General features: G+C 45.5%; 1 protein-coding gene across 1 annotated transcript in view; it reads right to left on the bottom strand.

The window, feature by feature from the left end:
* The window catches only part of Rin2 (Ras and Rab interactor 2), a 97,324-nt gene extending 87,029 nt beyond the window's left edge, over window positions 1–10,295 (bottom strand). Inside the window, 2 exon segments of the mRNA XM_040746433.1 lie at window positions 9,638–9,730; window positions 9,872–10,295. Of these exon segments, the coding sequence (XP_040602367.1) occupies window positions 9,638–9,694 (57 nt within the window). The 5' untranslated portion in view covers window positions 9,695–9,730; window positions 9,872–10,295.
* Between the last annotated feature and the right edge of the window lie 4,605 nt (window positions 10,296–14,900).

The raw sequence follows: 14,900 nt of genomic DNA, 5'->3' as shown, positions 1-14,900 counted from the left end.
TCCATTTCCCACTAAAAGACTCAAAAAAGTTCCTTGGCTAGGGCAGCACTGTAGCTGTTTCTCCATTGGAATCCCTCCCTGTCTTGACCATTGTTTCTCACCTTTCTTTAATAAATCCACATTTGCTTTGCTTGCTCTTTGTTTTCTTATTCTTCTTGGGCAGGTGTGAAACAACGAACATGGAAGCCAATGACTTGGGGCGTCGTGGATGTCCTTTGATCATTTAGCACACCAGTTCCTTAACTTAAACTCACCAAGAGCCAAGAAGGTAACATCCCTCTCAAAAACCCCCATGCCCATGTGGACTGCACTCCCCTTCCCTTTCTTGTTTGTTTGGAGCCTTGCTGTGGACTGAGCTTTATAACTGAGGCACCCCCCCATGTGTTTGTTCATTTGTCATAGGACACACCTTTGAGTCAGGGAACCAGGGTAGGGTTGAAGTCAGTCTCAGCTACCTAGAGATAACTTGTCTAAAAACAAAACAAATCGAATTAAAACAAAACCCCTCAAGACCAAACAATCAAAAAAGAAAGAAAATCAAGAAAAGAATTGCCTTTGAGAAGTCAGTAAAATGCAAACATTTACTATTTCAGTAAACTTTTTCCACCAAGAGTAAATATTTTAGGTTTTTAAGGCAACGAGTGTGATGCCACTCAGATTGGCAACTGTATGGAAGAAATGTAGACAATACAAAACTCCCCCCCTCCACCGTGTGTGTGTGTGTGTGTGTGTGTGTGTGTGTGTGTGTGTATGTGTGTGTGTGTGTGTATGTGTATGTGTGTGTGTGTGTGCAGCTGTATACAAATAGAGCCTGACTTACAGGTCTCTATTTGTCCTCAATGACTTGGTCCTCTCTCCTGCTGCTTCTCTTCCAATCCACATGCTGTTCCATGAATTTACTTATTTTTTAAAGTATTGGTTAATTGCCTGGGGATATAGCTGAGGTGGATTGACAATCATACAGGAAAGCCTTGGGTTCGATCCCCAGTACCACATAAAGTGGGTGAGATAGATATGTCTGAAATCCCAGCACTCAGGAGGTAGAGGCAGAAGGATTGGAAGTTCAATGTCACCCTCAGCTACAAAGAATTTGAGGCTAGTATTTTCAGGAGGAGGGCTCAACGCATGTCAAACATATCATCTGTGAAGGAGATGCAGCTCAGCCCCGGGACAGCCTTTAAAAAAATGCAGGAGTTTCAATATTCCTCCTTTGTTACCCTCCAAGTGGTCTGTAAAGAACAGTCCGTGGGAAACTGGGGCAAAGGGGGCATCACTGGCAACACCTGCCAGGCACGTGAAGAACTATGTGCAGAGAGGTCATAGGCTGGTCTCAGATGGCTGGTGTCCTCTGAGGAAATTCAGCTATACCTCGACTTTTGGGGGTGACTTTTATAAGGGCTGCACTCTGCATCTGTCCTTGGCTTCTCAAAGTCTTTCTGAGTTCTCATCTGCACTAAGAACGGACTCTCATCATTTCACCCAGCTACAGAACCGGCCCCATCTCTCTCCTCTCTTTATTTGCTGCTGCCCCCGACTCCTGGTTCTATGCAGAGACTCTGATGCTGTTCCAGGACCCAGCATTGGGGGCTTCATTGTTTAGAAAAGTTCTCTTGCATCTTTTTCTCCCGCACAGTTCAACCTACCTTTCACCTCCACAAAAAGACTTCCCAGCACCACACAGGGAGCCCTGCACCCCCTCCCATCCCTCAAGCCATCCCTGTGACTGTTATAGACTTCCCGGGGACTGCACACTCAGGGTCCAGGACTAGCCCTGCCATCAATGGGTGCTGATTCCCTACCAGGTGGATACCTGAGTCCTGCATTGTAAACATATGCCCATATGTACTGCACATTCTTCATTCTTCACTCATCCAGCTAATTTCCTGAAAACTTGGGGTCACAGCCCACAGCTATGCAAGATAAAGTCAGAAAGAAAACCTCTGCCCTGGACAAGCAGTAGACTAGAAGGCACTAATTGTGTGGATATGCTTCCTTCCTTTCATTTCCTTTGATTCCAGAAGGCCTGATGCAGACCCAGCTAGGAAACCCCAGGCAAGAATTATATCATAATTTACAGTGTGCATCAGCATCTCCCAAGCCCTGCACTCCTAAAATGTAGGGTTGGTTAAAGATCTTGTGTACTGTAGGGAGTTTGACAGCACTTCTGGCCTCTGACCACTAGAGGCCAGTAGCTCCTCCATGCTAGCTGTGGCTACCAAAACTATTGCTGGGATCAAGTGGCTAAGTCTGAACCAGCTACTAGCCATGATCTGTACCTTCAAGACGTGGAGATAAGCCATGACTCTGGAAACACAGAGAGCAATAACGAGAATTTCCTCCACGAAAGTCATACAGAGGAAAAGCAATCACAGAGAACCCAGGCCACTACAGCAATCACAAAGAACCCAGGCCACTACAGCAATCACAGAGTACCCAGGCCACTACAGCAATCACAGAGAACCCAGGCCACTACAGCAATCACAGAGAACCCAGGCCACTACAGCAATCACAGAGTACCCAGGCCACTACAGCAATCACAGAGAACCCAGGCCACTACAGCACAGATCTGAAATGAGACGGAAACCAAGACATTCCCATCACAAACGTAAATGGCCCCTTGTCCTGACATAGAAGTGTGTTCATAGCAGTGTCAGAAATCAGCAATAACATCCACCGCTGGTATCTTCAGAGTACACGCTGGAGCCGATTCATTTTAAAACCCTGGTGGGCAGGTGACATCACTCCATTTTCGAAAAAGGGAAGGCGAACCTAGGTCTTCCATCTGCCTCTCTCTCACCCACTTCCTTCTTTCTTACCCCTGAATCTATGGGCTCAAGCAGTCCGGTTGTTACATCCTCACAAGTAACCTAGATCTCACAGGTATCTACTGCCATACCTATCTTAGCCTTGTTATTTAGTTTTTGAGGGTCTACACTGACCAGGCTGTTCTTGTGCCCATGTGTTTGAGTGACCCTCTTACTAGGATTAGATATTTGTCACCAGGCAGTTCAAAGTTTTTGTTTTGTTTAAGAGCAACAACAAAGTCCCCTGAAGCATACATGGAGACCAGCAGGCAACATTGAGCTTTGGCACTGTTGGCCACAGTGTGCTGGAAACTGTCCTACAAGCCTACTCTAACTGTGCACTCATAGCCTTTGGCAGACACAGCACCTGCTGTCTCCTAAGCTCATGGCATTGCTGGAGAGGCATAACATGGGGGCTGACCTAGGATCTAAAGGCGTTGAAACCACCTACAGTGAGAGGCCTATTTACACACCTACAAAGCAGATTAGTGTCATCTCCAGAGGTCCCTGTGCTTGCTCCATATGGAGTGGCAATCCAGAAACACTGTCAATCCAGTCAGACTGCCTGAACCATGTGGGGTGGAAGCATCAGGGTTTAAGTGTCGTTGGGATCAAAGCTTGGGTTCTGGAGACCCTCATGAGCTAGGCTTAGCCACTGTCCTCAATAAGATGACTAAAGAGAAAACAAAGTAAGATTTACCCATTGTACCCAAAAACATTGAGGATAAGAGGAAATAAAGGGGTCCAGTGACCATGTATGACCTAACAGAGGATTATGCTTAAGGGGAGGGTAAGAGGTTTGTGAGGTTACACTGCCCTGATCAAGATGTGGTTGTCCCTATCCTGAAACATCACTGTCTCAGCTCCTGTCAGAACTGTGTGAAATTTCCCCTCTGGCTGGCATCAGGTTTCATCCTTGTCTTTCTCCCAGCACAAGACTCCTTGGGCAATACCAATTTCTTGGGGGTTCATTAAGAGCTGAAGGGAATGACCCACCCGTCTCCCATTAGATTGCCCTTTCTCTTGCCAGAATGGTTATAAACCTCAGGGCAGAGTCAGGCCAGGCTGACCCCCATTCTTTACAATCTCTACCTCTAGGCTGACCAGCCATGTATGGCTGTTGAGTACTCAAGACGTAGCTTATACAAACTGAGGCACGCTTGAGTGCAAAACACAACATGGATTTTAAAAAATGTGTTTTGACACATATTTCAGAATGGCATGCTGTGTCTGATAAAACATACTATTGCCAATTTAAAATATAGTACAAAATAAAATATTTTTATTAATAATTTTTATTTTCATGAGATATTGCAGATACACGGGGCCAAATAAAGCTTACCTTTTGATATTAACTTCACTTATTTTTTTTTAAAAACACAACAAAAACAAACATTTTTCATGTGGCTCCAGAAAAATCTTAAATTATATCTTTGATTTGCATATGTTTCCATGGGGCAATGATTTCTATAGTCTTCCTATCAGCTGCTGCCCTTGAAAAAAATGTATTTATGGAGAGCAGAAGCGAAATACCAAAGCCTTGCAATATCACAACTAAACTGTTACTTTGACTAAATTTCTTACTACCATTGTTTCTACTACAAAGTATTTTGGTGTGTTTGGTGACAGACCATATGAGTGAGCTTTCTGGACACTCATAGATGATGCGATCTAGTCACATTCTAGGGGACTTGCAGGGAGGCCGAAGGAACACTAACATCCTTCTCTATGGCTTTTAACCATCCACACATCCACAAGAGGATCTGCTCCATCCAATTTTGGTTAAAATGGGTTTGCACTTGTATCGTCATTTTCACTCCTCTGTCATACCTTTCCATGACTACGCAACAGTGAACTGTCTTTGGTTGTGCACGTGGAGAAATGAACTGCTAGACAAAGACAATTCTGAGAACTCAAATGCAGAGAGAGTCACTGAGGTCCAAGCGGCAGTGGGGCTGGTGCAGTTCTGGATGACTAAGGGTTTGTTCTGTAGACAGGGTTCCTGAAGACGGAATAGCATTTCAGGTGTCCAAGAAAGACTGATAGTCAAAGGGACTGAGTTGAGATGAAGAGAATCAACCACTCACTCAGCAGAGCCAGATTTCAGCCAGAGCACCCCAAGACAGGAAGCTCCCCTGTGGTTTCTATGACAGATAACTGCAGGTTTTCCATCTCTAACAGGCAAGCACAGCACACCACCAGGTCTAACGTGTGCAAACCAAACACACAGAAGGATCTCTGAGATGGAGCCCCTGCACTGATTAGGGTCCTGGAATGAACCCAGCTGAGGGTGAGATGGAACTCGGGGTCCTAAGCATGCTAGGTAAGTCTAAATGTGCCAAACTTCTGGGTGTTCTCAGCTGGTTTGTGATGGGTTCAGGGATGCCCAAAAGGTTTGGGAGGCAAAGGCGATCAGGGCCATGATCTGAACACATCTCCCTCCTGGTTAATTAAGATCAACTTTCACCTTGTCCCTCACACTTAGTATTGGGGAACTCCACACACAAGCTCGGGCAGGGGAGGGTGGGCCAGCCAAGGAAGCTCAAAGGCATTCCTATACATGTGGGTGGTATGTGCTAGTCATCTTCTGACATTCTTCACTATGCGAGCGAAGAATTTCCTCTTAGGGGCTGAGTCATAATGACAAAAGAACAGGAAAAACTTCTGGTGGAACTGAAGTTGTGGATGGAAGGTTAAATCCTGGAATTATATTGGGACCACAGCTATACCTTTCTTCATACCATTTCTACATGTGTGCACGCAGGTTTGTGTGCATGTGTGTGTGCATGTGTGTATGAACTTGGAGGTCAGGGGACAGCCAGTTTTGGATGTTGTTCCCTAGGTGCCTTCCCTTTTCTGTTTCAAGGCAGGATCTTTCATTGGTCTAAAACTTTTTCAAATAGGATATTATCTGGCCATGAACTCCAGGGACCTACCTGTCTATGCCTCCCATCTTGCCATCCCTGGAATTATAAGCATGTGAAACTGCACCCAGTTTTTTATCTGGGTTCTGGGGATTGAACCAACACGTGAGAGGCAAGTGCTTTGTCAACCAAGTCTTCTCCCAAGCTCCCCAACCCAGCCCCTGCACATGCACTCACACACACACACACACACTTTTATCTCCAGGTAAAAGTGGAAGCAGATACCCACCCTCTCAGCCTGTGTGAGCTCTGCTACCAGTGTGTAAAGTGGGTCTACCCAGCCTGGAAGGGCAGCTCAGAGGCAGAGGGTGAGAGACAGGTGGTATGAGAGCAAACCTTGGAAACTGGCAGTCAAAGGTTTGGCCTCAGACGCACGCTGCTGCAGCAGAAGCGATGATAGAATTGAGGGAAAGGCAGATACAACCTGGTGGTCCTACAACGTGAAGGTAAAGCCTGCTGACTTGATCTGAAGCAGGTAACTTAGATCAGTCTGGTGGTAGTGTAGCTGGATGGTGAGCATCAATCATGATGTCTACTCATGAAAGAATGAGATCCTAAGCAGATGGTAGATGTAGTGGAAGAAGGGTATGGACTTGTAAAAGATCTGTCAGTACTGGGTCCCTAAATTGGGTAGGTGCAGCTTGGAGGAAGCTGTGAGATTCAGGAAAAGAAGGGATCATGATGACTGAGCATCCATGTTCCTAAATCAGGTCCACCTGGAATGTCTCCAGCCCGAGAGACTTTCTTATATAACTCTCTCATACACACCCTTCCATCCAACTCACTCTTCAAATCTGGTTGTAGTGAGTGTACAGATCTATTACCTAACTACAGATATCTGGTTACTTTGTCTAAGGCTCCATGTCTTTCCATAAAGTGGGAAGACAGCGGTTGCCATAGGCAGCTAAGGAAAATTAATCATGGTGCTGTGAACAACTGGAAAACATGCATGTCCAGGCCAGGATTTATGTGACTTCCAGGATGTGACCCTACAGGAACAATGACCACGGGCATCCACAGTTATTCCAGGATCGTCAGACCATCTGGGCCTTTCCCACGTGCCTTGTATTCTCTAACCTAAGTTGCTCCCCCAAGCCAGGACACATGAGAAACCACAAATCAAAGCTTGACACTGTGATTGGCAGCTCTGGTTAGAGCACACACTGGATAGGGAGAGCTGCGATGAAGACGAGGCTGCTGAGTTCTCTCAATGAGCTCTGCACGAAACCACAGAGCACTAATAGCCATGAAGGATGATAAGCCTAATGGGAATTCAGCTTAGAACCAAGAACCCTCCTCCTTCCCGATGTTTGTGGAGAAGTGCTTTACCACTGCATAAGCGTCATTCTGAAATTTAGCTCCACTCCTACCTTCCAGTCTCAACTGTCAAGTGAATGTTCATTTCCTTAACAGAGATTTCTTTGGAACCACAGGGGCCTATTCTCAGAGGCCCCATTACCTCTAATCCCAGGGACTGTCCTCTTCATGATGACAATACTGTGTCTGGCACTGTGTTGATTTTGATAGCTACCTTCTTTGCTACCAGACTAACAGTTCCATGAGGCCAGGAATGACTTTTGGTTTTTCTCCAGCTAGCCTGGGTTAGAGCTTGATGGAGTCACAGTGCTTAAAAGACATGACTCTAAATAAAACACGAGGCATAATGGATGAGCCCACGAGTCCTAGGATGTGCAGAGGGGCAAATCATATGGGCCACTGGATTCTGGCTTGTTATTAATAAATGTTCAAAGGGCATTACTTTACCCTTGTGGATAACTCTATGCCTAGTACTGGTGAAGAACACAGACCAACAATGTGTGTCAACATGCGGGAAGGGGAAAAAAACCTTACATAAAAGCGACTGCCATTTACATGAACATCTAACTTAAAGTATATAATTTAAGCTCTGTCAAAACTATAATAATAATAAATGATTCAGACATCTTTGCCAGAATATCCCAAAGAGTCTGACCCTGGAAAGGTCAAGAGACAGGATTCACAGTGTGCTTAGCTGGCTTTCATCCCTTCCCTGGTTGATTCCTTTGTATAACATCAGACAGTACTACAAGCCAATTGTTGTGCCTGGGGCTCCACTGAAAATTAAAAATGAAAACAACCACTTTCCCAGGGCTGGAAACAAACAAACAACTGACCAAAACAAATTTTCAGATGGACAGTTCAGGGCATCTTCCTCAGAAATTTTCAAAGGCAGTTTTGACTACACTCTAGTTTCTTCTTTCGCCTTGACTTTGAAGTCTAACTACTATGTGAGCTATGATTCCACAGGGCTCCCTGTACATCCTAAAGTGGTAATTAAGAACTAGCCAATCTTTAGGCTAATTTAGGCAATGCTTTGGGATGAAGCAGGGCTTGAGATGGTGCCTTTGCAAGCATATCTCAGTGTAAGATACAATCTAGGGTTCTGGGGTTCAGCTCCAGGTCTCCAGAAGACCAAAGGACTCATCTCCTCCCATCTGTCTCATGTGGGGAGAAGTTACACCAGTCTGATGAAGGCTGAGTAAACTTATTGAGGATTGAGATTACTTATGAGGACTTAGCTTAACTACCTGGACTGGACAGAGGTCATTTGTGTCAATACAACTTAATTCCTCTACAATCTTGCCCATAGAGTCAAGGCTATAAACCAATAAATAGCTTTTCTATTTGCTCACTTGGGAGAACAACTTGCTTTTCAACGATTTACTCAACAAGATTTCCCTCAGGAGCATCTGTCCACCAGTTCAGAGATGCTACCTACCAAGCTTTGCTAAAATCCTGTCATGTTCTATCTTGAAAGCAGTGGCTTACAGGACATGGGACTTGACATCCAAAGCCTATCAATACACCTTCCTGTGGTCTGTCGCCTAGACACCAATACGGCTATCGTCCTGGTGGTAATAAACTCAGCTTTGCTCTATCAGCAAGTCTTTTGGTGGATTTCCTACAGTCGACCTTTGGCATGGCATCAGTCACAATCTCCTTGAAAACAGGTAACACAGATAAGAGCAAATGCATCCTTATTAACACTTGAGAACTTTAGAATTACTAAACATGAGCACCTTTTCCTCAATAATAAAGCAATGAAGTTTCTTTGGTGTTCCTCCTCTGGGGACAAGGGCCATTGTTTGGAACACATGACTGTAATATTTTTTTTTATTCTATTTTTTTTCAAGGTAGGGGCCATGATTCAGGATTTTGCAAAAATAAATTTGCATTTGAGGGTACAAGTAAACAAGTCAAAAGGTCACAAAAAGGAAAATAATTTGCAAGTAAACATTAGAAATGACTAATATTAAACTCAAGAACTCTATATAAAATACCTTCTTAAAACTTCCCTCATTAAGCCGGAAAGTTACTTTAACCCCAGCAATGACCACATGATACAGAAAAGTTGTAAGGCTTGAATCTTGTCTTACCCTTGCCCCACCATAAGAAACCTTTAGGTGTTTGGAAAAACACACCAGGAACTAATATTTAATCAGCCTACGGTGAGGTCCAGGAATCGCTGGTGTTTTGCTTTGGTTTTCTTTTTCTTCTGCACTTTAATGGCTCAGTCAGGCGAATACACTGGTCTCACATCATTAATTTTCTGGAAAGCAAAGTCCAGCTTTCATCCTAAAATTCTCCAGCTGAAAACGCCGGAACAGCTCACCGGGACAGAGACCCTCTCGGGTCCCACCTACAAAGTGGCATCTCTGCCCCAGCCCGGAGCCAGTGAGGAAGTATTAAATCACAAAAGCCCCAGCCTGCTGCACCAAGCCTGCCCTCAGTCAGGCAAGCTCCCCTGGCCCCAGCTGGTTCAGCCAGCGGGGCTTCCAAGCTCCAATCCGTAGCTTCGGGTGCCTGCAGCGCCCCAGGCAGCCACGCAGAGGAAGCAGAGCTGAGATCCCAAATCCGGCTTCCTTTTACCTTAAAGAAACTTCCTCGCTTGTCCAGACCGCGGGCGCCCATGGTCCAAGCTGACATTTCCCCCAGCGAGGCTCTACTGCACGCCCGGGACTCCTGAAGGTAGAGACATTTTCAATGGTTAGTCCAGCCTGTAGGAAATTCCTTTCTAAGCCACAGAACACTCACAACAACAGTCTTGCCAAGATCTTTTTCCGTCAACAACATTGTGCCATTATTTCCCACCCAAGCCCTTACATCTCCCTTCCGTCCGATTTCCTGCCGCAGCCAGCACTCTTCCTAGACTGTGCCCCACCTCGCTGCCCCACCCCCCTCTGCCAGCAGCTGACGTAGAAGGTCCTTAGGACTCCGGAGAGCATAATGATGGCTTTGTGTGTTTGCTTGACCCCATGCTGAAGTCCAAAAGGAACCAATATTAGTTGTCTCCATAATCTGCTCTGAAAGTTTATAGATTTCATATGGCAGATCACAGAAGAATGGAGTTCTCTATGTCCCAGGAAATCCTGCTGTTAGGGGGTGAGGTCAGCATTCCCTCAGCTCCCCTCCCCCGGCAAGCAAGGTCAGCAGAAGGGCACTAGGGAGAAATCCCTCTGTTTTCCCCCTTAGGAGCCAGTGAGACTGGAAGCAGCCCAGAGAGTCACTGTTTACAGAGCTCCTTGTGTAAGGGGAGGCATGTAAACAGCTCCGATCATCCAGGGGCTTGGGGGTTGGGCTCATTTGGAACACAGAGGAAAATTTAAAGGCAAGATAACAACATGGACCTGAATCATCACCGAGACTATTTCACTTGGAATTTCCCGTCCTAGAACCAGGGCAGAGAAACCAGTGATGTCCACACATACCCTACAAAGCCTTCCACTTCACTTCTAAGTTAAATGGGTACACACACATGGTGCAATAGACCTGGCTGAGACAGGTGTGCACCGAGGAGGCCAGGGAAGTCTCCAAAGCCTTATTTATTCAGTGAAACTGTACAGGCTTAAACACAAAGCACACAAAGTGCTCTTCCCTCCCCCCTCCCCTCAGTCTCTCTCTCTTTTCTCCCTTTCGCTCAGTCTCCCCCTTCCCCCTCCCTCTCAACCATATACCAGCAGCCCTACTTGCTATAACATGCACCAGGCCAGAGCACATTGCAGACATGAACAACACAGGAAGTAGGAAGTGAAAACCTCACTTGAATCATTAAGGAATATTAAAAGTGGTTGGGCTGCAGGCATGAGGAGGGGAGGCATCAAAGGCTGGTGACAGAGCCAGCATCAGACACAGACAGTTGAGGACGGTGTTAGTGATGGACTAAAAGGGAAAAGGCAAAATCTACCTCGGAGCAATGCACACTATGAAAGCAAGAACCTTTGCTGAGACAGATTCTTTTGGCCCCAAACTGCCTCTCAGCTCATACCCACAGTGAGCTGTTTGGTTACACTCACGTGTGGAATCTCGTCTAGGAAAACATCTCTCACATACCCAGCCTTCCTTCCAAAATCTCCTCTAGTTGAGGTGTTGCTCCTTGCCTTGGTCACTTTAAGTTTCTCCTGCATTCTGTTCCATTTGTGACCCTGCTGAAATGCAGGCCAGTATTCCAAAACCCTTCTGGAGAGGTGGCAAGCTTCATGGCAATCCCGCTGACTCCAGAGGTTCAGGTTCCCAGCTCAGTATCTAAGTGGGACTCCAAGGTTTGCGAAGTCCATCCTTATTAGCAACATCCATAGACTGGCGTCACTCCAGAGGGAAAACACAGCGCTGTGTTCAGAACTGGAGCAGGATGGGAACCTTGGGTAGCAGACGATTAACTGTTTAGACCCAGAAACACAGACACTTTAACAAAGTGTACACTTTAAACAAACCTGAGGCTTGTCATCTTTTTTTCTTCTGGATGTTTTCCTGGCAGGAGATTCCACATAGCCTGGCAATTCAGGAATTGCTAAGAGAGAGCCAAGACTTCATTTCTCATCCAGAACAATTTCTTTGTTCGGCTCCAGGGTTTTCCATATACAAACCTTTGCTGATGAGCTAAAGCACACAAGGAATTTTGCTTTTGGCAATGGAGTCCTCAGAACCCCTGAAGTCTGCAGATGACTTAATTAGCTGTGGATACCCGAATACACCTGTACCTCCGAAAGTCCTGATTAAACCATCCAGTTAGATTTTGTGGGGCTGGCAGATTGTTGTATTTCTTTAAAGGATGAAGGTGATGTCTTTTCTATTTGTAATGCTTCTCCAAGATAAGAACACCTTGACAAGTGCCATAGCAGGTACAAGTCACATAACAAGAGATGGGAACGGCACCACAGTTGAACCAGATTGGTGTGCATGTGTGTGCACAGATATGTGTAAGGTTTTTGGTGCCAGGAAGTTTTAGTTCATGACCATTCAATGCAATGGTTTTCTTCCCAACCCATAATTTTTCAACACCTTGGCACAAGGTATGGAAAACACCCACAGCACAATATCGAGGTGACTGTAGTCATGTTCCCCTCCTTTCAGCTCCCCATCATTCCCGAAGATATCATCCAGCAGTGGGATGCCCAAACTACACAGCTACAGCTGAACAACAAAACAAACCTGCTCCTTAGCTTGAGACACAATAATGTTCCTCCAGATTTGGATTGATGAAGTCCTTGCCTGGTTTCTGAGAAGGGTAAGTCATCAGATTCTTGAAAAAATGAGACCCGTCTGTCCAGTGTTCTCTCTTTCCAGATACCACCCAAAACCAGCAAAAAAGCCACTGCTACAGTTTGGAGTAGCCAGGCCTTTCCATCAGTCACTGAAAGGATGTAAATGGAGTCATAGTCGGAGATAAAGGACAAAGGCAGGAAGCAGGTGCTCCTCAGTCTCCCAGAGACCCTGCCCTGGCCCTCTGCAGCTGACCTCTGTGGTTTTCCAGGTGGTCCCATGAGTGACTTTTGAGGTACTGAAGGTATGCTCTTGAAAGTGTGAATGACGCCCATGTCCTCTGGCTGGGTGCCAGCTGTCCTGGCAGCCTGTGGAGCAAGAGTTTCCAAGTCCTAGGAGCCTCCTGGGCAGTCACTGAGACTGCCACTCCTGCCTGGACATGGCCACAGGCCGGCCTCTGTGGAATCAAATGCAGAGACAAAGGCAGAGGTTTCTGGTGTATGGCTGGCTGGTTAATGGACCTGCTTCAGTCCAACATGCTTCCATCTTTTGTGTTACCTTCTTGGGGTGGGGTGGTGGGGAGATCTGGGAAAGGCTGAAGGGCTGGAGCTTGCAGTCATGCATTGTTTAAGGACAATATGGTATATATTCTGTGTGAACATTGCACGTGGTCCAAACATAAACTAAGATGACAACTAAATCACATGGTGACATAACCCAGGGGACCACAGCCTTACGTTTGGTCTGTTGCTGACAGAAATAATGTTGGGTAGCATACGAGCTATTGAGAGGCAGGCTTTTCCCCCCCAGCCTCTCTTTTTCCCCTTCCTCTTAACTTAGCCAAACTGCATCCTCTCTATTAAAAAAATGAAAAAGAAAAGGACATATTTATGGTACACAATATAATGCTTTTGAAATCTGTGAACACTCTGAGTAGCTAACTCATGCTAACTGGCATGTCTCAGCCTGTGCTTGTTTATTTGGGACAGCACTTAAAAGTCTCAGTAAAGTTTAATCTTTATTCCCTGAGACAGGATCTTACTATGTAGCCCTGTGACATAGACCAGGCTGGGCTCAAACTCACAAAGACCCATCTACCTCTACCTCCTGAGTGCTGGGATTAAGGGTGTGTACCACCACTCCCAGAAAATATACATTATCATTAATTACAGTCATCGTCGTTATGTTGTACAACAGATCTTCCAGATTTGTCTCTCCCATCTGACTGAAATTTTGTATGCTTTGCTCAACCTCACCCTAATCCTTGCTCCTCTGCTATTTCAAATAAATTTATGACTTTAGGTCATAAGTGCAAACCCCACCAAGAAATAGCAGATGCAACAGTTGGGAATCTATCGCTCACAGCTCACAGTGAGGTCTAAAACACAAAGTTTAGGGGCTGGAGAGATGGCTGAGTGGTTAAAAGCACTTGTTCTTGCAGAGGACCTGGTTTCCATCCCAACACCCACACGGCAGTTCACAACCGTCTCTAACTCTAGCTCCAGGACACACATGATACAGACTTCAGACGTACATGTGAACAAACACTCCTACATATAAGATAAAAGAAATAAATCTAAAAGAAGACAAAAGGAAGGAAGGAAAGAAGAAAGGAAGGAAGGAGGATATATAGACAGGAAGAAAGAAAGAAAACACATAGCTTTGCAAGTCCAGAGTTCCTGCCCCCAGATCTAATCATACACAGAATTTTTCTACTCAATACTTTTTTCTTTCAGTAGCCGAGTAAAGCATAGTAACTGGGTTTATCTTAGTAAATAAGATCTCATTATTATAATTATTTTACTGCCAAAATGACTCACCCCAGGGGACCAGTCAGGATAAGACCCACCTTGACCAAGGTGCTGACTGTAGTCCAGTCTTTCTCCCCTTGGCTTTTGTCTTCTTTGAGAGCATGGGAGCTCCTGTCTATGTCCAGGAACCAGCTTTGAGCATTTCCATAGCTGCCTTTGTATTGCCAGGGATTTTTCAAGTTGGATAGGAAAATGTTATTCCAGATTCTGGCTCAACAATTCGAGTTATGTGGATTCAAAATCAGTTTTCAGTGTCTTGTCTTTCACTCAGCAGTTAAACTTTTTTTTTTGAGACAGGGTTTCTGTGTGTTCTCTGGCTGTCCTGGAACGCTATCTATAGAACAGGCTGGCCTCAAACTCAGAGATTGGCCTGCCTATGCCTCCTGAGTACTGGGATTAAAGGTGTGTATCACTACTACCCAGATTTCTCTTTTGAAACAGTTGTGCCTTCTGTTTTGTTTTGTTTCGAGACAGGCTCTCCCAGCGTAGCCCTTGAACAATGAGATTGCAAGTGTATATCATCACACCCAACTCTTATACGTATGTTTTGAGATCATGAAAACGGGTGCTGGAGAGGTATCTCAGTGCTTAAGAGGGCTTACAGCTCTTGTATAGGATCTGGGTTCGGTTCCCAATAACCACCTGGTGGCTCACATCCACTTGTAACTTGTAACTCAGGTTCCTAGGGGATTTGACAGCCTCTTCTGACCTCCATGGGCTCCTTCTCACACATAGTGGACATAGACACACAACTGGTAAGAGTTGGTTCTCTCCTCTCCCTGTGTGGATCCTAGGGATCCAACCCAGGTCATCGGGCTTGGTAACAGGCACTTTACCTGCTG

The sequence above is a fragment of the Mesocricetus auratus genome, unplaced genomic scaffold, assembly GCF_017639785.1.
Source record: "Mesocricetus auratus isolate SY011 unplaced genomic scaffold, BCM_Maur_2.0 Super-Scaffold_100004, whole genome shotgun sequence".
NCBI lineage: Eukaryota > Metazoa > Chordata > Mammalia > Rodentia > Cricetidae > Mesocricetus > Mesocricetus auratus.
The sequence above is the reverse complement of the archived record's forward strand: the minus strand, read 5'-3'. Positions and strand labels throughout refer to the sequence as shown.